The 23,113-nt window shown below is 38.4% G+C and overlaps 3 protein-coding genes across 3 annotated transcripts; 2 read left to right on the forward strand and 1 right to left on the reverse strand.

Annotated features, from left to right (window-relative positions):
* Positions 1–2,670: 2,670 nt before the first annotated feature.
* Positions 2,671–4,484, reverse strand: LOC116208956. The gene is made up of 3 exons (XM_031542534.1): positions 3,576–4,484; positions 2,989–3,476; positions 2,671–2,908 (listed from the first exon to the last, which is right to left on the reverse strand). Exons 1-3 carry the CDS (start codon positions 4,482–4,484, stop codon positions 2,671–2,673), a joined length of 1,635 nt encoding a protein of 544 aa, XP_031398394.1.
* A 4,435-nt stretch (positions 4,485–8,919) lies between these two features.
* On the forward strand, positions 8,920–10,790 carry LOC116207119. Its single transcript, XM_031539980.1, has 3 exons — positions 8,920–9,499; positions 9,666–9,891; positions 10,302–10,790. The coding sequence occupies exons 1-3, from the start codon at positions 9,284–9,286 to the stop codon at positions 10,424–10,426; spliced, it is 567 nt and encodes a 188-aa protein (XP_031395840.1). The 5' UTR covers positions 8,920–9,283; the 3' UTR covers positions 10,427–10,790.
* Positions 10,791–13,538: 2,748 nt separating this feature from the next.
* Positions 13,539–19,127, forward strand: LOC116208958 (AMSH-like ubiquitin thioesterase 3). Its single transcript, XM_031542535.1, has 14 exons — positions 13,539–13,595; positions 14,163–14,227; positions 14,310–14,385; positions 14,471–14,671; positions 14,913–15,013; positions 15,680–15,785; positions 15,865–15,911; positions 16,101–16,419; positions 16,558–16,647; positions 16,745–16,807; positions 17,475–17,549; positions 17,884–17,946; positions 18,660–18,712; positions 18,783–19,127. Exons 1-14 carry the CDS (start codon positions 13,539–13,541, stop codon positions 18,955–18,957), a joined length of 1,491 nt encoding a protein of 496 aa, XP_031398395.1. The 3' UTR covers positions 18,958–19,127.
* Positions 19,128–23,113: the final 3,986 nt, after the last annotated feature.

Raw genomic sequence — 23,113 nt, forward strand, 5'->3', positions numbered from 1 at the left:
CTTCACTGCTTGCTAGAAGAAGAAGAATATATCATGTGCTCGATAACGTATAAGCTTGGGATGATACAATATTTTGCCTTCTCATGGTTATCTCATTTAATGGGACATTGGGGAATGGGGATGCCATTGCCAATCTTGTCAAGAAAGAACCACTGGGACCTGCTTGACGAGGATACCTGATGGTGGTAAGGAGAGGAGAGGATCAAGCCCCCAAAACAACGAGCGAACAACCCGAAGAACCTTAGGAATCCACCTAAGTTATTCGAATTCAGAGAAGAACAATTCAAAAATGAGTTACTCTAGAATATAAATTGATTACTTCAAAGATGACTTGCCCATATCCTTACATGATCATCCTATTTATAGAACAAGGACACAAGGACTTTTTAACTTCCCAAGACACCCCATTAACTCTAATTCTATATTCTCGGATTTTTCTGAATACAACTCACGAAAATTACAATAACTTTTCTTAGACAACTCCAAATTATGAACAGTTTGATTCATTGGAAACTAGACTTCTAGGAATTTCCAATGACATCTTATTTGACCCTATTTAGTGCAGAAACGACTCAGAAAACTAAGCACGAAATGACTCTTCGGTTTCAATCCAACAGCCTTTAATTATATTCTAGAACCATCATATGGTCTTCTCGTTTTCTCCATCATTCTCCCCCGGTTGGAAGAGACTTGTCCCCAAGTCGAACCCTTCGTCTTCTCCAGCATAGGGCAATAGGTCAGAAACATTGAAAGTCGCAGAAACTCCATAGTCTCCCGGTAGCTCAATCTTATACGTGTTTTCACCAACTCTCTTCAAAATGCGAAAAGGTCCATCAGTCTAGGCTTGAACTTACCAAAGCGACCTTGGGGAAATCGCTCTTTGCGAAGATGAATCCATACCATGTCTCCTTCCTTGAAAGTTGCCGGCTTCCTGAACTTGTCAACTTGCTCCTTGTACTTCTTATTTTGCCGGATGATCTTCTTGCGAACCTCTTCATGCATACTCCGAATTTGCTTCACTCTTTCTTCAGCATCACTACTGAAAGAGTGATTAATTGGAAGAGGGACCAAATCCAACGGACCAATAGGATTAGATCCATAAACAACCTCGAATGAGTTCTTACCGGTAGACTTGCTTTGAGACCGGTTATAAGCAAACTCCGCTTGAGGCAGCACCATGTCCCATTGACGAATATTTCCTTTCACCAAGGACCTTAGCAAGCTTCCTAAACTTCGATTAACCACCTCCGTTTGGCCATCTGTTTGAGGATGATGGGAGGAACTAAATTGAAGAGTAGTTCCAAGCTTTGTCCAAAGCGTACGCCAAAAGTGACTCATAAACGTCGTATCACGATCGGAAGTGATGGTCCTCGGAATGCCATGAAGCTTGACAATCTCTCTGAAGTAAAGATCCGCAATATGAGACGCATCCAAGGTCTTAAGGTACGAAACTAAGTGCGCCATCTTAGAGAATCGATCCACTACCACCATGACCGAGTCTTTGTTCCTTTGTGTCCTTGTTAATCCCACCACGAAATCGATGCTCACATCTTCCCAAGGTGCATTGGGGACCGGAAGCGGAGTGTAAAGGCTCGTATTTTGAGAATGAGCCTTAGCAATGTGACATGTTTTGCAGCGCTCCACATGTCTCGATACGTCTCGGATCATATTCCGCCAATAGAATTGCGCATCAATAAGAGCAAGCGTTTTATCTCGCCCAAAGTGACCTCCAAGTCCTCCCTCGTGAGCTTCTTTGATGATGGTCTCCCTCAAAGAACATTGAGGAATGCACAACTTATTGGACTTGAAAAGATAGCCATCATGTACGAGAAAGTCCTTCCAAGGGCCTTTGGAACATTCATGCCATGTCTTGGAGAAATCAACATCCTCCTCATAAAGCTCCTTGATGATCTCGAACCCCAACACTTTTACTTACATAGATGAAAGCAATCCACACATCCGACTCAAAGCATCAGTGACTTGGTTTTGAGTGCCGCTCTTATGCTTGATCACAAACGTGTAGGCTTGTAGGAACTCCACCCACTTGGCATGGCGATTGTTGAGCTTATGCTAGCCATTAATGTACTTCAACGCTTCATGGTCCAAGAAGAGCACAAGTTCCTTCGAAATAAGATAATGCCTCCAATTGGCCAAAACTCGAACAATGGCATAAAATTCCTTGTCGTACGTCGAATAATTCCTTGGTCCATTCAACTTCTCACTAAAGAAAGCAAGTGGTTTGCCTTCTTGAGAAAGAACGGCTCCAATTCCCACATTCGAAGCATCACAACATACCTCGAAGACTTTTTCAAAGTCAGGCAAGGCAAGAAGTGGTGCCTCCGTCATCTTCTTCTTTATCAGCTCGAAACTCTTTTGAGCCGCCTCGTCCCACTTGAATACACCTCCTTTCAAGCACTCCGTGATAGGAGCGACAAGAGTGCTAAACCCCGCAATGAACCTCCGATAGAAAGAAACTAGCCCATGGAAACTTCGGACCTCTTTGAGAGATCTTGGAGTCGGCCAATTTACGATTGCCTCCACTTTACTTGGATCCATGCGAATGCCTTCTTGAGAGACAATATAACCCAAGAAATTGACACTATTTGTGAGGAAGTGACACTTCTTGAGGTTGGCATATAGGCGTTGCTTTCGAAGCACCTTAAAGAGCTCTTAAAGATGCTCCAAGTGCTCCTCCACGCTGATACTATAGATCAAAATATCATCAAAGTAGACGACCAAGAACTTGCCGATGAAAGCTTTCAACACATGGTTCATGAGGCGCATGAAAGTACTCGAGGCATTAGAGAGGCCAAATGGCATAATTAGCCACTCGCAGAGACCATCTCTCGTCTTGAATGCCGTCTTCCACTCGTCTCCGAGACGCATTCGAATTTGATGATATCCGCTCCTAAGGTTGATTTTGAAAAGACCGAAGCTCCATGAAGTTGATCAAGCAAATCATCAAGTCGCGGTATTGGAAAGCGATACTTGATGGTGATCTTATTCACAGCCCGACTATCAATGCACATCCTCCAAGATCGATCCTTCTTTGGCATGAGAATAGCGGGAACTGCACAAGGGCTCAAACTTTCCCGAATCAACCCCTTATGCAAAAGTTCGTCGACTTGGCGTTGAAGCTCCTCATGTTCCTTTGGACTCATTTGATACGCCGCCTTACTTGGGATAGCAGCCCTGGGCACCAAATCAATATGATGTTGAATATCCCGCATGGGAGGAAGTCCCGACGGAATCTCATTAGGCACCACATCTCGAAATTCTTCGAGCAAAGACTTCACTACGGGTGGAATATCCCCTCGTTCGTCATTCTCGTCCAAGAGCACGGGTGCATAAGCCTTCGAAGAACGATCCATGACTTGGAGAAATTGAGATTTAGAGAGATAAGAGCTCCCTTCTTCCGTGACGGCCTTAGACTTGTCCTCCATTCTACAAGGTGCTAGAATAATCTTGACACCTTCCTAAAGAAAGGAGTAGGTGTTCTTAAAGCCATCATAAATCACCCTTCGATCATATAACCACGGCCGTCCAAGAAGTAAATGACACGCATCCATGGGAACCACATCGCACATAATCTCATCCTTATAATGCGTGCCAATAGAGAATTGCACCAAGCAACGTTTATTGACATGAACATCGTTATCTTTCTTGAGCCAAGAGAGCTTGTACGGATCCGGATGAGGCTCCACCTTGAGGTGCAACTTTTCCACCATGGTAGTGGAAATGACATTCTCACAACTCCCACTATCGATAATGACCGTGCACACTTTGCCATGGGAAGTGCATCGGGTGTGGAAGATGTTATGCTGCAACCACTTATCGTCCTCAACATGTGCGGACTTCAAGATGCGTTGAACGACGAGAGCCTTCCCTTGATCACCATAAGTGACCTCTTCTTGCTCAACCTCATTCTCCTTGTCGTCGTAAGTGTCATACACCGGCTCATCATTAGCTTCCTCCACTAAGGAAATAATCTTTCGATTCGGGCACTCGGAAGCGATGTGACCAAATTCTCGACACTTAAAGCATTGTTTTGATATCGTGCTTGAAGTGTTGCGAGAAGTGCCACCTTGTGCGGTTGTAGCCTTGGAAGAAGAAGCCTTACCAGTCGATGATGACTTCGGAGTCGGAGAACTCCACCGGTTAGAGACCCCGTCTCTTCCCAAGGTCTTATGAGTACTTTTCTCCTTAGATTGCTTCTCCACACGAACGACCAGCTTGCAAACATTCTCGAAAGTCCAATAAAGTTGCAATTGGACCACGTTACGAATCTCGGATCGAAGACCACCAAGGTACCGAGCAATGGTTTGTTCCTCGGGCTCCACGAGATCGCACTTCATCATGAGATGCTCAAACTCCGCGGTGTATTCCTCTACGGTCAACTCCTCTTGCTTGAAGTTGTAGAGCCGAGAGAAAATATCTTGCTTGTAGCTTGCAGGAACAAACTTCTTCTTGAGCTCCCGTTTCATCTTTTCCTACGTCACAATCCTCCGTTTTCCTTCACGTTCTCGACGCCTCTTCAAGTTCTCCCACCAAACTGAAGCATGTTTTTTCAATTTGATGACGACTAACTTCACCTTCTTTTCTTCGGAAATGTTCTCGAAGTCGAAGACTCGTTCAACGGTAGCCAACCAATCAATGAAATCTTATGGGTGCATTTGACCTTCAAAGATGTCGACTTTGGCGCCATAATCCTCAAAACGATTCCTCCGGCTAAGTCGAGAAGAAGCCCTTTCGGTGGACGAATCAGAATCTTCGTCATGGAAAGGGTTAACCTCCCCAACATCGCCAACATCCAAACCATGATGTGTCTCGTCACGGTTTCTAGCTTGGAGACGCTCAAGTTGCTGTTGGAGTTGTTGCACTTGCCTCCTTAGCTCATCCATCTCAACATCACGAAGGTCACGCTCCGTGGGAGCCATGTTAACGTCAGGTACTCTACGTCGACGGTTCGCCATGGAAAGAACCGCGACTCTAATACAAATCTGATGGCGGTAAGGAGAGAAGAGAGGACCAAGCCCCCAAAACAACGAGCAAACGACCCGAAGAACCTTAGGAATCCACTTAAGTTATTCGAAATCAGAGAAAAATAACTCAAAAAATGAGTTACTCTAGAATATAAATTGATTACTTCAAAGATGAATTGCCCATATCCTTACACGATCATCCTATTTATAGAACAATGACACAAGGACTTTTTAACTTCCCAAGACACCCCACTAACTCTAATTCTATTTTCTCGGATTTTTCTGGACACAACTTACGAAAATGACAATAACTTTTCCTAGTCAACTCCAAATTACGAACAGTTTGATTCATTGAAAACTAGACTTCTAGGGCTTTCCAATGACATCTTATTTGACTCTATTTTGTGTAGAAACGACTCAAAAAACTAAGCACGAAATGACTCTTCGGTTTCAGTCCAACAACCTTTAATTATATTCTAGAACCATCATATGGTTTTCTCGTTCTCTCCATCAATGCCAATCTGTAATTTTCCTAGTCATGTACATCAACATCACGTTGCAACGTCCTCGACATGGAATAATGTGTGTGTGGGATTTCTATTTTGAGAAATGAGTTTAGCGCTAGTGCCACTTGCTTTCGACTTATTGGAACTAAGAGGTTATAAGTTTGATTTTTATTGATGGAACGTTTTGTACTGATCCATTTATTTTCCCTTCTCTTTGTGCCATATTGGATTTCATGAACCTCTGTTATATTCCCAAAAACTCTTCTTTAAATATCCATGATCACGGTATCGACAATGCACCGAATAATGACGCTAGAGATAGTCTAGATATCAATTTCGAACCTTATCGTCAATCCATGAGTCAAACTTTCACGTTGATATGTAACCAGTTACACGTCCACGATGATAAGAAATTATCTCTATTTTCTTGTGGATTTGCATCTCCCATTTTTAACTTCATGTACGATTAGATACTCCTTTTTTTTTTGGGAAAAGTGTTGGAATCTTTGATTCAATATTCAAATTTTGAATTTCAAAAACGTACTTCTAAGACCAACACCACCCCGAGCCCAACATCACCGGGCTAAACTACTGAAACAAATTGCAGCACCCAGCGACCTGGGGCAAATACATAACCTAATCAATGGCATGCATGCCCAAAGATAAATATAGTGAGGATTCATATCGGTCCATTATATAAGTAAAGACCCGTTCCATGAAATTAGCTCTGTGATCAGAATTGCCCAGGAATTCTGGGCGATGAAAATCCGTGTCCCATCCGTGGGGGACAAATTGATTGATGATTTTGTTTTGTTATCGTCTCTGCAATCCTTTTTTGATATTCTTCATATACGGGAAGAGATTTTTGACAATTGAGAATAGAGATGCGAACAGATGTACATTATGTAATCGAGTAATCAGTGAATGAGCTAAGGAAAATTTTCTCGATTGAATCTGTCAGTTTCAACTTCATCATAGTGAGAATTTAATCCAGGATAACTTTCCCAGTGAGAATTTCATTCAGGATATATATATATATATATATATATATATATATATTTTGAATCGAGAGAGATACCATGATACCAACTACCAAGTCCCCTTTCCTCCGAATTCTTCTCTTTTACTATGTAGCTTTCATACTTTTATTTTTTGGCTGAATTATAGCTTTCATATATACTTTCATATATTATGTATTCCTCCTGCTCCAAATCGCTTTCGGACTGTTGATAAAGTCTATCCACGTGCGCTGACATATCATGGGTGTGCATATCTTGCATTTTCAAAATTTCCCAAGATTGGCAAATATCTGTTCTAGCTGTTTTTTTTTTTTTCTCGTTGTGGTTTTTCTCACTTGAAGAAAATAATGCTGCCTATAGAAATTTTTTTTGGTAAAAAGTACCTTGCAGCTCTATCTGTTTATATTCTTTTCGTGCAAAAATTATACTTGAAGTTTGGGCCGCCAACCAGTTTGATCCTTAAGGAATTTTTACCACCATCATGGTTGAGAATTCCTTTATATACACGAGAGCTACTCAATCTGTACGCAGGATTGCTGAGATCGCGAGACTTTGTGATACATATTAACTCTCCGACGTGGGATTCTTAATCTATAACTCTCAAAAGTTTTCGAATTCCTGACCTCCAGCCCCAATGAAAGTTTAGAAGAGAAAGAGTAATTATGGCTTTTGAGAGCATATAGATGGCTATAATTTCTTAAGCTTAAGAAATGAAGCAAATATTAACTACACATCATCCCTTAAGGATAAGAAACTGTTCTCAGATTCCCATAGTAGCAAATAGGGCAGAAGCAGAAATACCAGATCGGTTCCGTATATTGTGGCGAATACCGTAACCAAGTCAACACAAACTCATGAAGATCCTCCTATGGCAGTTTCAAAATAATTGCTGTTGGAATGGATAGTGGGAATAGTACAGTGGTACATCTCTCGCCTGGTGATCAAAAGGTCGCAGGTTCGATACTCAGTGGGACTATCTGTGCCCCTTTATTAGATATTTAGAATTACTATTTCAATTACTAAGTCCATGGACCTTTCTTATAATCGAAAAAAAAAAATTGCTGTTGGAGAATATCTTGTGTAGGATTTGTAGTCTCTGTAGTCTCTCACAAATATCTCCTTATTATGCATTTAAGCAGTACACGGACACCATTTTCAAATTCTCTCTGCTCTATTCGTTATCTTGATCTTTATTTGCCTGAGCCTACCGACCCATATTGGGATGCTCTTGAGCGTGTCAGTGAGTGCGAAGAACCCGAACTCGCGGCTCTTGGTCATGCTACTTACGTGCTGAAACTTAGAGTGCAGAACATTACTCAGGGCAACGAAACAAGAGATGTCCTCTAGAGCTTGGTCTTGTAAAGCCCATGCCTCACAATTTCATCCCACACCTTCTCTTTGTCTTTCATCAGTCCCACAAAATCGAACTCCCCCACTCTCCTCGAAGGGCACGAACTCGACCCCCAGCGACTTGGCCAGAGCTTTCCACATGCTCTTCCAAGTGAAGGATAGGGGCAGTCTAGGAAAAGCAGGTCAGCTGGGCCAATCTACATCTCAGATTCTAAAGGCTCATACGTACGAGGTTTCAGCTGTGGTCCCAAACTTGGTTGATAATGGACTGGGCCCAGAAATACTGCACCCTCTATTTTACTTCTATTTACCCTTTTGCCTCTCTAATATCTCATACTCTCACATCTCATCATCCCAGATTCGGCCCATCCAAGTCTCTTACAAATATTAGATGATCTTAGATTATAATTGATCTTGTCATAACTTTTTAGAAGTTCGATATGGCTCATGCATAACACTGTGAAAACATGCTTGGTTTAGTTCATCACATCAAACTGGACAGTAATAATTCTACGAGGGCCCTTGAAAAGGAGAATTTCATTTTTTTTCCTCAAATTCTGATGACCTAATGGCATGAACTATATGTCGTTTGATATTCTTATATAACGCGCTTGCCATGAACGAATAGTTTGAAGGCTTCTATCTACAATAGTATTAGTAGAGTAGGAAGTGGTCCCATTCCCTCAAGGGACCGTCTCTTAAGGGAACATGATACGTGACAATAGGGTTCCTTCTGAAATAATATATGGAAAAAATTTCCACTTTCATCATATTTTAGTATGATCTTCGTCCAGTATCACCATCTTTGAAAGTTCCTTGATTTGAATACGCGAGAGAAGCTTGACTTGTGTGCTGCACCGGCAAATTAACTTACCGGGATTGCTTAGGGCACGAAAATTCATGTTAAAATTTACATTCTCAGAGAAGCCAACCTATGCTTGATGTACAAGAATTGATACAAACAAGGAATGAATATTTAGGTTTGATTTTTAATATTCAAGAAGAAATTAATAAAGGGGCTTTCTCAACATTGCCAGTTGAAGTTGGTGGCTTGCACTCCATCTGCTCTCTCTCTCTGGGTCTTCTCCTTTCCCTCCATCTCTTACCAAAAAGAGCACCAAGGCATGATTCATTCATCTTTCCATTCTCAATAAACCCACCAAATTTGCCCATTTTGTGATTGTTAATACGTGGAAAAAGTTGGAACTTTTTTTTATTAATATTAATTTTTGGGCATGAAGATTTTGCATCAAACATTTGACAGAAAACAGTATGAAAGGTTTGGTTGATCCTTCAGGAGATCCAATGGGGTGAGGCATGGAATTTATCAACCAACTTCCACATTTGTATATATACAGCTTCATAGAGATCACTATATAATCAAACTCCTATAGGATTCTCTGCACATTCCTACAAAATTTTGGCAATGGCTTCTGCTGTGATTGACACCAAACTCTGCTTCTGCATTGCCGTCCTCTGCTTGGTATCTGTCTTCTGCTGTGGTTTAGGGAATGCGGAGGGAGACGTGCCTCAGTTTGGCGAGGAAGGCGGAGTCCACGAGCCCGGAACTGGTGAAGAAGGCGAGTTCAGCGACCCGTCTCAGATTGTTGCAAAAGCACTGCTGTGCTTCAATGACAAATATGTAAGTAGAATCACACCAACGTAAACAAACAAGAGGAGAAGAAAGTTTGTAATCTAGTTGCAGGGATTAATTTGGTTGACATTTATGGTTTTGGCCTTATTGCTCGTAAATGTAGCAATACATATCTTCCTGTTTTTGAATTGTTTGTTTCTAAACAATGTTTCAGATCTACAAGAGCTGCGAAGAGTCCTATCGGTTGGATCAGAGTGGTGACCTCCACGTACCACCCGAGCACACCTTGGAATACTGCACTGGACCGTGCCTGAGAGAGACCAACTTGGTTCTTGACTGCATAGACGGCGTCTTAATCCACTTCTTGTTCTACAACAGAGCCACCATCAAGGACGTTCGAGACACCATTCACGCAGGCTGCAGCTATGGCCCTGAAAGAGGTAACTCTTATCGGTTAATAATATCTTATGGAACTGTCGAACAGATTTGGTCCGCTGAAGGCACGGTTAAGGTTGAACATAGAGAGGATAACAATACCAAGGTAATTGGAATTAAGGAAGACATGTATGATGAGATCACCGACCGGAATGAAATGGATTTGACTAAACTAAAGAGCCTTGAGTCGACTTATCCTCGCATTCTCCAGGTTGCAGTCATACTAACGGCATGCTATATCTTTCGTGTAAAAATATTCTCAAAACATGCCCTGGTTTGTGCCCAATCCCAGTTTATGCTCAAGTACCTATATTGTGACTGTTCTTACCAATCATATATCTTGAGTGAAGAAGGCTTTGACAGGTAGTACATAACCGAGGCACTATAACTCACGTTTTCAATTTAACATTCGCAGGTCACTTTGATGTAGCTGAGCATATTGCAGCGGAAGAGGCAGGAGCAAGGAGAGTCGCCAGTCAGATTCTCATACAGCTTGGTCTGATTTTTGCTGGGCGCTTATTATTTCTGGGACATGTCTGATGACAACCTCGGAATCTCTTACTCCTAAGTTATACATGGTTCGCAATATGTTAAAAACATTGTATAGGACCATTAGTTATATGATGATGAGAGCCGTAACCTGATACATGAGCCATGATCTGAGGACTCCTGTAATACAACCTTTAGAGAATGGCTGATATACGTACTTGTTGCCGCTACATTAAATTTACACAGCCTTAAATGCTATCAGCTTAGTCTTTATAGGGTCGAATATGTAGGAATCACTACGCTTTCAATTATATTTGCTGCCTTTGCTGCAGATGTTTGTAATGAATAAACCACGAGCGACAGATATATCCTACAGTCATTCAAAATGAAGAGAAATTGAAGTACAAATTTCCTATATCAGTAATAACACAACGGTATGATTCAAGCACAAATTTTAAACAATGTTCTTATCCAATATATTCAGGTGAAGTACAACGCTGTTCATGTACTGCAAGTTAGATTTTTAGGACGTCTACATGCTCCCGATGCAACAGTGTGGTATTCTGAGCCTCGATCTGGCCTCGGGTGATCCCTACTGAGGTTACAGTAGACCCTTACCCAGGTTGGCTACCCTCAACCGGCCATACCACCCAGCATTAGCTAGCTACTCCGTACGGAGGTTCGAACAAGCATCTATGATCTTGCGTATTCAAAACATAGATGCTAGATCTCCACCATTGAAATATGATCTTGCGAGATACGGTCGCTGTCGAGGTCGCGCCTAGATGGGCTTGCCGTCAGCTGGGCTGACCTTGCTTACAGGACCCGTAGCTGCTGCTGGCCTATCCAGGCTTCTAGCGGCCAGAGATCACCTTGATATAGGCTTTCCTGGGCCCAGGCTTTTCTTTTTCCCTTTTTTTTGATATTTTTATTTTCGTTTTGATATGTGATAGTCTGAATTTATCGGAACTTTAATTCATATGGCGTGTATATGTGATAAAGAAAAAATTGATGAGCTTATATCACGAGAGATTTAAAACTAAATTACTAGCCATTTCTATACTACGCTCTATTTGTCTGTATTGCGCGACAATAGTAATGATTTTTTCGAATATGCTTATGGATGGATTAATTGACTTGAAGGAGGAAAGAAAACAAAGTAATTGCGAGAAAATAAAAAGTAAGAGTTGAAGATAAAACATGGAACTGATGGAAGTTTAAATTAAAGAGGAGAGAACAAAATAAATAGAGATTGACGCATGGAAGAAAGAAAAGAAGGAGGATAGTATCAAATGAATAACATTGTCCTTCAATTTTTTTTCTTATTATTTTAAATTGTATAAACATTTAAATTCAGAATAAAGAATATTTTTGACTTTTCAACCCCTTATAGTTGCAGATTGAATTCTTGTTAAAATAATAGTATTGAGTATAGCATATATATCAAAGTATAAAATATGATGGGAAAAATTACATCGTATATCACGGTTTGACAATTTGTTTCACGTTGCAACACAATGAAAATATTTTTCACCATAGCGTGAAAAAGAGAATTTTTACACGGCACACCATGCCGTTTAATTTCACTAAAAAATGGACTGAAAAGCAGATGCGATGGATTTTTTGGGAAAGTTTTGCACTTACGACAACTTGTTGAGTAAATGTAAGAGATCCCACCAGTCGCCGATTAGTTTAGACCACATCAACAACGTTGATCGGGGGGTGAATGGCCAATGGAGGTGCCCCCACCCCCCCAAAATAGAGATCCCAGCCGTTGTTATTTGACTCAGACTAGTTCGGTAACATTGATTGGGAGTTGGGTGGCCAAGGGGGTGCCCCCATTGGCCACCCCACCCCCGATCATTGTCGCCAATGTGGTTTGAAATGTTCAGTGATGTCAACGGGGGTGGGTGGTCAACTGGGGCCTCACCCCTTTTTCGACCTCTTTTTATTATTATTATTATTATTATTATTTATTTTGGGTCCCTCTAGCTTTTTGAGTGAATTGGGTCCCTTTAGTTTTCATTTGTGCAAAACTACCAAAAAAGCCTCCACATCAGCTTTCTAGCTGTTTTTGATGGAGTTCTAATGGCATGCTATGGATGTAAAAAAAAAAAATAGTGCTATATTGTGGAATTATTTTCATGTATATTGTAGCATGAAACATATTGTCAAACTATGTTGTATCGTATAATTTTTTCAATAAGGTATAAAATAAGAAGTATAAGAGAAAAAAGTCAAAATGTATTGTATGATGATTGTGTTGTAATTTTTTCAATAAGATATAAGATAAGATCATACAAAATTATGTCGTGTTTTATCAAAAATATGATGTGACTATAAATTTGCACTAGAGGTAGAAAGCCTATATATACCTGAGCTTTTGCCCATAATAGTCTTATTTTTGAATCTATTTCTCATTATAATCTTCCCCAAACTCTATTTGCCAAAATAGTCTTACGCTACCTTTAATTTGATTTAAAAGTCCTTAAAACTTTTTCATTGTTTTATTTCAAGTACACTTCAAAAATTAACATGGTAGGTGAATGAATATGAATTCACGCTCGTGGTGATCGGAATGCTTGTTCTCATTGAATTTCATTTAATTTCATTTAATTCTTGAGCTACGGGGTCTTGAATAGGAAAGATTGAGCGGCGGCCTAAGTGATCAGTCGGAATTTTGCTTGAATCGCACCAGCTTGAAGCTTTTCGTTGCTTGTAGGAGCTCAGTTAGACCAGTCATGCGAGTAATAGTAGCTTCTAATGTAGCTCAAGGGCTCTTTTGATACCGAAGGAATTGGTTTGTTGCCGTGATGCCTTAGTATAAGAACTAGCGAAGCAAATTGTGGTGTTTTTGAGTGTGTATGTGTAAGCTAGGTTGTTGAGTAGTAGTGAGAGGTGCGAGCTACTGCTGGTTTAAGATGTGAGAGATGCTCTGATTCTAGATGAAGGTGATAGGATACTGACTAAAATATTATGTTGTTTTTGCAACTTCTGTATTCTAATTATGAGGCAGCTAATTTAAACAAAGGCAAAGCTGTAAGTCAGAATTCTGTGAACCTGGTTTCCATTGTATCTGCCCAAGAATCTAGAAGATGATCTCTTTTCTGTTATTTCATTTGAAAGATCTCTTATTTTTCTTTCTATACAATTGGTGTTGAAAATGGAATTCTTCTTGTTCTATGGACTTGCCATTGATAAAAAGATTATCCATTTGGAAGTAATGAATTTCATGTGGACTTATATATCCATATCATACAGAAACTTGTATTATTTCATTGGCAACCAATAAATATGATAATAGTATCCCAACCGTCTTATACCCTTTGCAGACTCTTGTTATGCCATGAGCCTAGGCTGTAGATGCTATAGAGAATGGCATGAAGTTATACCTCTTCATGTTATTCTCCTTTGGTGATCTCTGCCTGGGCTAATACTCCCCTTGGATTCTATGTTGGGAGGAAAATAAAATGTCCAGCTTTCTGTCGTTTTTTAGATAAACACCCCCAAGAGTCTTACCAGATCTTTTTACCTCTAAATCATTCTCTTCCTACATATAGAACTTACTACCTAAATCGTTTCTGAGCATAAGTGTGCGTTGGCATTGGAGCTGATGCATAAGTAATTCATTCGGCGTGCTGTACATTTAATTTTTATTAGATTTGTTTGAACACCCTGCCCATCTCCTATATATCACTTACCGGACAATTAAGTAGTGTCTATGAGTCTCATTTACTGCGACTGTTTATTGTATGTTTATGACTTAAATTGTTGTGTTTTGGTTTAGGCTAACGTCTATAGGGAAGAGAGGAATATTGTGGACCTGTATATCATACTTCTTCGATTTTCAAGGTAAGTAGCTTGTGCCAAACTTTATTTTCTATTTTCCCTTGCCTAAATTCTGAATGTGTAAACCTTTATCCAAAATATGCAGTTTGGTATCAGAAACTATACCGCTCCATCGAGATTACCCTGCTCTGCATCCAAGAGAGAAAACACGTTATAAGAAGGTATGTCATTGATCTTTTTAAGCATTTATTTTCTGTATAAATCAAGTCGAACCACTGCTTAAAATATTTGTTAACTTCATTACAGAAATTGTTGAATGTGTTGGATGAATTAGAAGCTTTGAAGCCAGAGTTTCAACAACGAGTGGAAGAACTGAACAAAGATGATGCTGGGTTACAATTGGTTGGACTTGACAGCCAGGAAAGAAGAACTGGTTATACATCTGATACAGCTTCAGTGGATTGGTCCTCTGCTGCTGGAAGTTCTTTCTCAAGCATGGATAAGCGGGTAAGGACAAGAAGAAGCTGATACTACTTATATATATTATCATTTGTGACAGATTAAAAATGCAACATCAATGGCTAACAGTTATAGTTGATCTTGTTTCTTTTTCTCTAATCTTTTTGCACCAGTACACCATGGTTCCCTCGTTTGGAGCCTAGTCTATATTCCGTTGTCTGTATCTTTTTAACTTTTCTGACTATCTCGCGTTGCATTTGATCTGTCAATACATGATCTTGGACTGCAGCCTGCTGGCACAGCATCTTCTTCTCTTTGGAGGTATAGGAATGACCATTCTCAGATTTTATCATCAAATCCTGCCCAACTAGACAAGCAGTTCCAGAAGATGTGAGTAGATCTTTTGTTAATGTGCTCATCCATGTGGCACATAATTGGAAATAAGTAATTAGTTTATTTACATGATCTTATTGTTGACCAAATATAGTGGTTTCAAGTTTCGTTTTCTGCACAATGCAGCCATTCAAAGAGGATATCTCTATACTACTCTGGCGATTTATTTCATAACACTACATCTTTCCGTTTTTTATATAGTTATTCTATCTTTTATGAGGAGTCTCAAAAAAGAACCCATGTTAGGCTATGTGGCAGAACCTAATCAATTGTAAATTATCTGGTTTTTCTCAGGAAAGTGAATTGCTATATTTAATGAAGAGTGATAATGTCAGTATATCCAGTACAATGAAGGAAGTGGCGCTTTACCTCGCATTGGCAATTGACTTGTCGTTTAAATAGGCACCCTTCTAGGCAAACTTGTGAAAATGACAAATATGGCTTTAAGCAAGTAGTAAGCTTTTCTGTCGAAGGAGATGATGAATGTTATCTATTTTGGCTTTTTTCAAATTTTCCAGCCACCAATTTCCTTTTTCGACTCAAAACGAAAGAATACGAGGAGCATTCTTTTTCTGCTGAGTTTGAGCTGACATAAAACTTATTTTGTAACTGCCACAATCAAGTTACATTAGGATAACTTGTAATCGTTGTTGATTTGTGCAGTTCTTTAAGTCTTCCTGCTCCGAGGCAGGAAACTTTGTCGAGACACTCAATTTTAGGCCCCAACGGTCTTCGGAGCCAGTGGCGAGGACCTAGTGCGGATATAAAGGTAACCTTCCTAGATGTTTCAAATTTCTCTTTTCTCTTGCGTTGATATATTGATCTGCAATTCTGCGGGAAAAAAACAGGTTCACTATCCAAGCAGTCTAGACTTTACTCCTAAAGAAGAGTCATGGTAAGTGCTTGCCTTAATTTTTCTTTTCATCTTCACTTCCATTTCTGCACAATAATTGTTATGAATTTTTCATTATCTGAATTCTGAAGCATTTAAATTTGGAACTTTTTATATTGATTTAATTTTACTTTTTTTTCATTTCTCCTGATAATATGATTGCTTGAACTCTTCTATTGGTGTCATATACAGCAATAGCCTTGGTCAGCCCGAGGCCGTGGCTATAAGAGATGCTGGTCAAGGAGCTGCAATAACAGCAATGGAGTCTGTCCTTTCCTTGGATGATGGAAAGTGGTCACATCCTGCTGAAGAATCCTTACCTGCACTAATCAATGAGGTGCAGGAAGATCCTTTCAAGCTTGTCAGCATCAAGCAACCTTCTCCTCCTCCTGTTCTTGCACGGTTGCAGCAAGGATCTGCTCCTATTCCTCCATCTCAAGTGGCAGACCCGAGACCTGGGCCTGCAAAACCTTTTCAGCATACTCCAGATTCCTACCAGCATTTACATGTTGTAGGTTTCCCTCTGCTGTCATTATCCTGGCTGAGCTGTTTTCCAATTTTTACTACTTTTAATGTTTATGGCATTTGGAAATTATCACGTGCTGACAAATTTAATCCTTACTAGCTCCTTTTCCTGATGTTAATGCAGCCTGTGAATATGATGGAAGATTTCTTAAGGTTAGCTCGTGCAAACACAGCAAAAAACTTGGAAACTTGTGGGGTCCTTGCAGGTTCATTGGTAATAAAAACTAGAATTTTCAAACAATGTGGTCCACTTTCTTTTGATAAAGCTGACATTGCGAGGAGATGTTGATTCTCTTATGCTCATTATGTAGAAAAACAGGGTTTTCCACATCACCACACTTATTATTCCAAAGCAAGAGTCAACCTCAGATTCGGTATGTTTCAGCCTTATTAATCTTAAGCATAGATGAGTGCTTTCTCTTCTAATTTCTCATTTGTTAGGATCATATTGTCCTTTGGTGATCTTATGCTGTCTAAATCAATTTCCATTTAAACCAAACGATTAAGGAGAGGAATACTGGAACTGAATCGAAGGTGGTGGAAGAACAAATCAAGAAGCTCAAGTTAATTTGATCTGTTCCTTAAAAGCATGCGCCTCTTGCATATTTTCGCCTGCATTAATGATTAAACGCAGAAGATAAGTGTCCATATCATGGTTGCAGACTTGGTACTACTCAATGTCATCATTCTATTTGGTTTGCACAGCCAAAAGTGTCTACGAGAAGATAAAAAAATACGGGATTGTATAAAAGTTATATCCTAAAAAATATGAAAATACCCTCTGGTGTGGAGGGAATTGCATGCATAGAAATTCGAAAAAGAATTGATCTAATTCAAGTCATAATCTATATTGGATTCCCAAACTGTGCATGGGACTGATACGATAAACTGGCGACCAATTCAGTAAACACTATGTCTTGCCAATGATTTTGAATTTTTTTTCCCCTTCTACTTGTGACATTATAACTCGTTGGTTCAGTTGAATGCATGTACATCTTTATCAGACTAATTTTTGTGCACCTGTTTTATCTCTTTGTCCAGTGTCAGACATTAAATGAAGAAGAAATTTTTGAAATTCAAGATAGGCTATCACTTTTCCCTCTCGGATGGATTCATGTAAGTGTTTCTTAACAGCCATAACCGCAGGTTTGCCTGAAATTACCTAATAAATTTAACTGGGGGATCATCACCGTTCTAGTCCTTCTAATGCATGGTCTTTATTTTCTCTCGGGTCTTTTTCTCTGTATCTACTCTTAGCTTAGAGAAACTACTGGCATGTCATGTTTCATGGTGCAGTTGCAAAACTATGTTCTTGCACATTTGACTTACCATCCTCTGAATGATCATTGATTCGTCGAGCCCTGACTTTGATTTGCATCTACCTGAGTTAGACTTCTTTATGTTTTTGTAATTGGAGTAGATCATTTCTGACCCACACTACAATTTTCAGACCCACCCTTCACAGACCTGCTTCATGTCATCAGTCGATCTGCACACACATTATTCTTATCAGGTAATCATGCCTTTTCCCCCTCTTTCAAGGCATATCATATATATGTATATATATATATATATTTTTTTTTTGTAGTTCTGCTATCTGTTCGAATCGCTGGTAATTTGTGTCCTACTGTTGTCTCTTTTAAGAAAAACTGCCTTCTGCATTGGTGAAGTTTAAGAGAGGTGATATAAGAAAATGGGAGAAATTAAAAGAAAAGCTAAAGTAAGAGTATCATCTTATACTTTGGGAATCAAGAATGAGAGATTCCGTGAATTTAATTTGCGGTTATCAGCTTTACGCCAAAATTAGAAAGCGAAGTTGCCAGCGCATGCGTTGCCGCAGAGAGTCTTCACTTAATGATGCTTTCAAATTATATTGTTCACTTACCATGATACTTGTGAATGACACATGACTTGTTTATTTCCCATCAGAAGCTGATGGTACTGCTCCAGTTTCGTTGTCGGAAACTGGGAAAAAACCACACTTATCTTTTCTTGTAAAGTGCGTGTCCAACACACTTTAGCAGTTACAGTGATGCCCTGACTGTGTCGTTTTTGTGTCTGAAACATTTGGAAGAACATAATTGGATTGGGGCAAGATACACGAATAGAACTTTCAGAAGTATCGAGATTGAAGGATCCTTGATGACTGATCCATGGATGCTGCTGCATTTGTAGCTTTTGATTAGTAGTTCTTATGTTCGTTTTGTTGTGTGGCCTCTTATCCAGATCATGTTACCAGAAGCAGTTGCCATCGTAATGGCGCCAACAGATACATCCAGGTATGAATTCATTGGTTTATTAACGACCATCAAACACAACATGACGCGCCGTGGCGCTTTGTTTTTGCAGCCCCCATGGAATTTTCCATCTCTCCGATCCAAGTGGTGTGAATGTGATTCGTAATTGTCAGGAACGCGGGTTTCACCCACATGAGGAGGCCTCGGATGGGAGCCCAATTTACGAGCACTGTTCCCATGTGTATATGAACTCCAAGTTGAAGTTCGAAATTGTTGATCTCCGGTAATGCCAGAGAATTTTCACCTTGTGTGGAGCGGTTGCAGAACACACTCTATGCAGGAAAGATTCGAGAACAATTTCCCTTCCCTAAGTGAGTGTAAATGTTATAATCTTGTATTTTTAACAGTACATAGAAGAAAATGAAATACAGGAACTACATCGGCTTAATTTTCATTTCGATGATGAACTTTACAAATAGATGTCACAAGCGTATAGATCTCTGTCGAGATTCATGGAATGCAGGTAGGTCGTTACTCCCTAAACCATTCAACTATCTACCTATGTATCTACGCATATTAGAGTGCGTGCCATATTTAAATTTAACTTGTAAATTTTACTGACGATCTTCTTTTAAAAAATAAATTATAATATATTGCCAATGATAATTTTTCAGAGAGATTTAGACTTTTTTTAAATGATTTTTGAAAATATGTGTGAATAATTGACGAAGATTAAAAATGACATTGGTTCGAATCATTAAATAATAAGAGTGAATTTAAACAGTTTGACGATTATTCTTTTAGATAAACTTTCGATTTTGAGTCTTTTAAATAAAGAAAATCCTTAATAGGAAGATTTTTATTTCCTAAAGGCTGACATGGTTCAAACTAGATTAATTAAAATTCATTATACTTTCGGATATTAGAGTATCTATAAAAAAACATGTTCATTTTTTTTCTTAAAATAAAAAAAACCATTTATTAAAAGCCCATAATATCACTATAATACATAAGGCTTTTAATTGTAAGTGTAATAAAATCAACCCTAAAAATTTATTGGAATCTCCTTTCACATCATGCTTGTGTTCTGTATTACAACAGCCCAATAGACGTACCCAAATTTTACTTAGCAACAATACTTTTACCTTGGGATAAGCATCGATGTAGGCCATGACATTTAATGTTGGTGCAGATGCAAGTGGCAATGCCTTGGGACGGCCCAATCCGAGAATGAGAGCATTTACAATGGTGTGTCCCTCTATTCAGAGGTCATTTGCCAATTAGAAAGGCTCCACGCGATGTCACCTCACTTGAATTCGAGAAAAAATTATCCTTTCCTTTCGCAATTGAGTAAAATACGAGACAGGCCATATGACCGCAATGCATTATGTTTCTGAATGTAATTTTTTCGATTTTTTAAATTTTTAAAATTTTATATTATCTTTGATTATAAAATTAAGAACAAAATTATTTGAAATAGCAATTTAAAAAATCGAAAATACCATAAAACTATGATCGAACGCGAGCTTTCAGGGGCTCAAAAAAGAAACGCAGCAGCTTGGGAGGAGGAGATTGAGCAATTTGCTGGAAGAAGCACCAGCCTTATTGGAGGGCATGGAGCTGCTTCGCTGCGCCTCCTCCGCGTCGTAAGCCAAGTCCCTAAGGTCGTCCAGCCAAGGGGTGACCCGGGTCTCTCCACTCATGGCTCGGTCCTCAGCATCTTTTAGCACGTTGTTAATGTCCTGCAGGGTCCTGTTCCACTTGTTGAGCAGGGAATGGAGCTTCTCACATTGGGCAAAGTTGAACATCCCGCGACGGGCCAATCTGTCAATCAACACCTCAAGGAAAGCGCCCAACAGTAACGTTCCTTAGCATAGTTGTTTCTTTTTTCCTTTGAAAATGTCATTGTCCCAGTCTTGTTTCTTTATTCATCCTATACATTTACGAGTCAGCAATGAGAGAGAACTAAGCACGGTAACTCAAAAGCCGGTCCTACTAGTGAAAAAGAAATAAAAAAAGTGACCGTAGCGCTTTTTACTGTTTTCGATTAAATATATATATATATAAATAAAGGAATAAAATATGATATGAAGCACACAAAAATATATACAATTAAACAAAATGTGCAATATAGTATATAGATTATATTTAGATTATAATAGAATATAGCCCAATAAAGATATTACAATAATTTGCATTGCTATATATATAATATAAAAAATATAATTATCGTTTCAATCAAATATATATAGATTATAATGGTTAGTATACATGGATTAAATATATTAAATATATAATTATTATTTTTTGACAAATTCAAATTTTAATATATTAAATATATTAAATTTTCTGTCCTGTATTCTCACGGGCCAATAGACGTACCAATTTTTTACTTAGCTACAATACTTTTACATAGGGATAAGCATCGATGCAGCCATGGCATTTAATGTTGGTGCAGATGCAAGTGGCAATGCCTTGGGACAGTCCAATCCGAGAATGATAGCATTTACAATGTGTTTCCTCTATTCATAGGTCATTTGCCAATTAGAAGGGCTTCACGTGATATAAAAAAACATGTTCATTTTTTTTACTAAAATAAAAAAACCATTTATTAAAAGCGCATAAATATCACTGTAATACCATTTATTCAGAGGTTACTTGCCAATTCAGAGGCCCCACTCGATGTGACCTCACCCGAATTTGAGGAAAAATTGTTCTTTCTCTTTCGCAATAGAGTGACTCATTTTAGGACCCATTTTATGACTTCACGTGCTTTTTAAAATAAATTTATTTTCATATTCATTAGATAAACTTATAATTATTTCTAATTATGTAGTTTAATTTTGGTTTAATTTTTTTATTTTCCAAAAATTAATTACGAATTAAAAAATATAATTTTCTAAAAATAAATCATTATTAGGGTTTATATCGGGTTGAATGAAAATGCCATATTTATTGATTCACAAAAACATTGCATGGTATATCGTATTGCAGAATTGAAACATTACAAGACAATAACAGATAATAAACAAACATTAAAAATCGTTAACATTTATTCATAGCATATCATGATGCGTTATTAGGATAAACATTCAAAGAACATCTTCTCACGTATCAACATTTCAAGAATGCTAGTTTGTCCCAATTTAAGTGCCTAACCACCTTAACGAACGATCGACTTAAGAATTGTTTCCAACAAAAAGTCAATCCTAGAGGCTTTGAAAAAGAACGAAAACCGAGTAGTCACTAAAACATAATAACTAAGTGCAAATAAATTAAGTAGATTACTAAGTATCTACCTATGATCTTTATTTCTTGGTTATAAAGAACGAGGCTCATAGCCTTAATACTACAAGGAAATAGTAATCTAAATAGATAGGCATACCTAGTCTCACTGGAGAATTGAACTTAAAAATTCTTAGGTAATTCCTAAATAAAATCGCGTGTCACTACTATATCCTCTTTCTCTTCAATTTGTTCTCTAATATTTTTAAGGGGCCAATCGCTAGATGAACATGTAATTCTCTTTACAAAAATGCCGCTGATTCTGGCCACTGTTCAAGACTTGCAAGAAGGGATCACTAACCGAAACACGAGATGCCGCTTCGATGAGTAAGTTAATCGGGGATGCGAGGAAGTTATGAAAATTGAGTGAGTTGTGAATGTTTTGCCGCAGGAGCACCTGATATAAACAGCGGGGTTGGTGAATTGGCGAAATACGATTTACATGGATACCACGGGGGAGGACTCATGGGCGTTAACAGTGGGCCTAGAGGCTTTTATGGGCTGATATGAGCTCGTTGGGGATGGCATGATATTATGGGCTGAAGGCCACAGTGCACAGCCAACTTTTCGCCACTTGTTCGATGAAAATGGCTAAATATGCTTTTGATTGGAGAATCTATACCCCTATATTATATAATATAATATATATATTAAGAAAGCAAGATAAGAGATATGTACGGTCAGATGATATAGAAATCTGAATGTGATTTTTTCGAATTTTCGAATTTTTAAAATTTTTAAATATTTTTAATTATAAAATTAACAACAAATCTTTTGAAATAATATTTTATTTAAAAAATTAAAAATACCATAAAATCTTTTGGATATTACGATAATCTCTAATTGAAGGAATGCAAATTTTTTTTAATAGACTTTCTAGTTTTTAAAATTTTAAATTTTCGAAATTATTTTAATAAAAAAATTTCTTAAAAGATATCTCATCATTAAATTTGATTTCTTAATTTCTTTAATTCTTACAATTTATATATTATTTAATAATCTTAAATTTTTTAATATAAAAGTTCATATTTCATCCCAAAGTAAGGTATGAGGTAAGTCGGGTGACATGAATTCAGGCCCGTTTCTGAATGTAATTTTCTCGATTTTTTTTTTAAAAAAATTTATATTGTCTTTGATTATAAAATTAAGAACAAAATC

Source organism: Punica granatum, chromosome 5, assembly GCF_007655135.1.
Source record: "Punica granatum isolate Tunisia-2019 chromosome 5, ASM765513v2, whole genome shotgun sequence".
NCBI lineage: Eukaryota > Viridiplantae > Streptophyta > Magnoliopsida > Myrtales > Lythraceae > Punica > Punica granatum.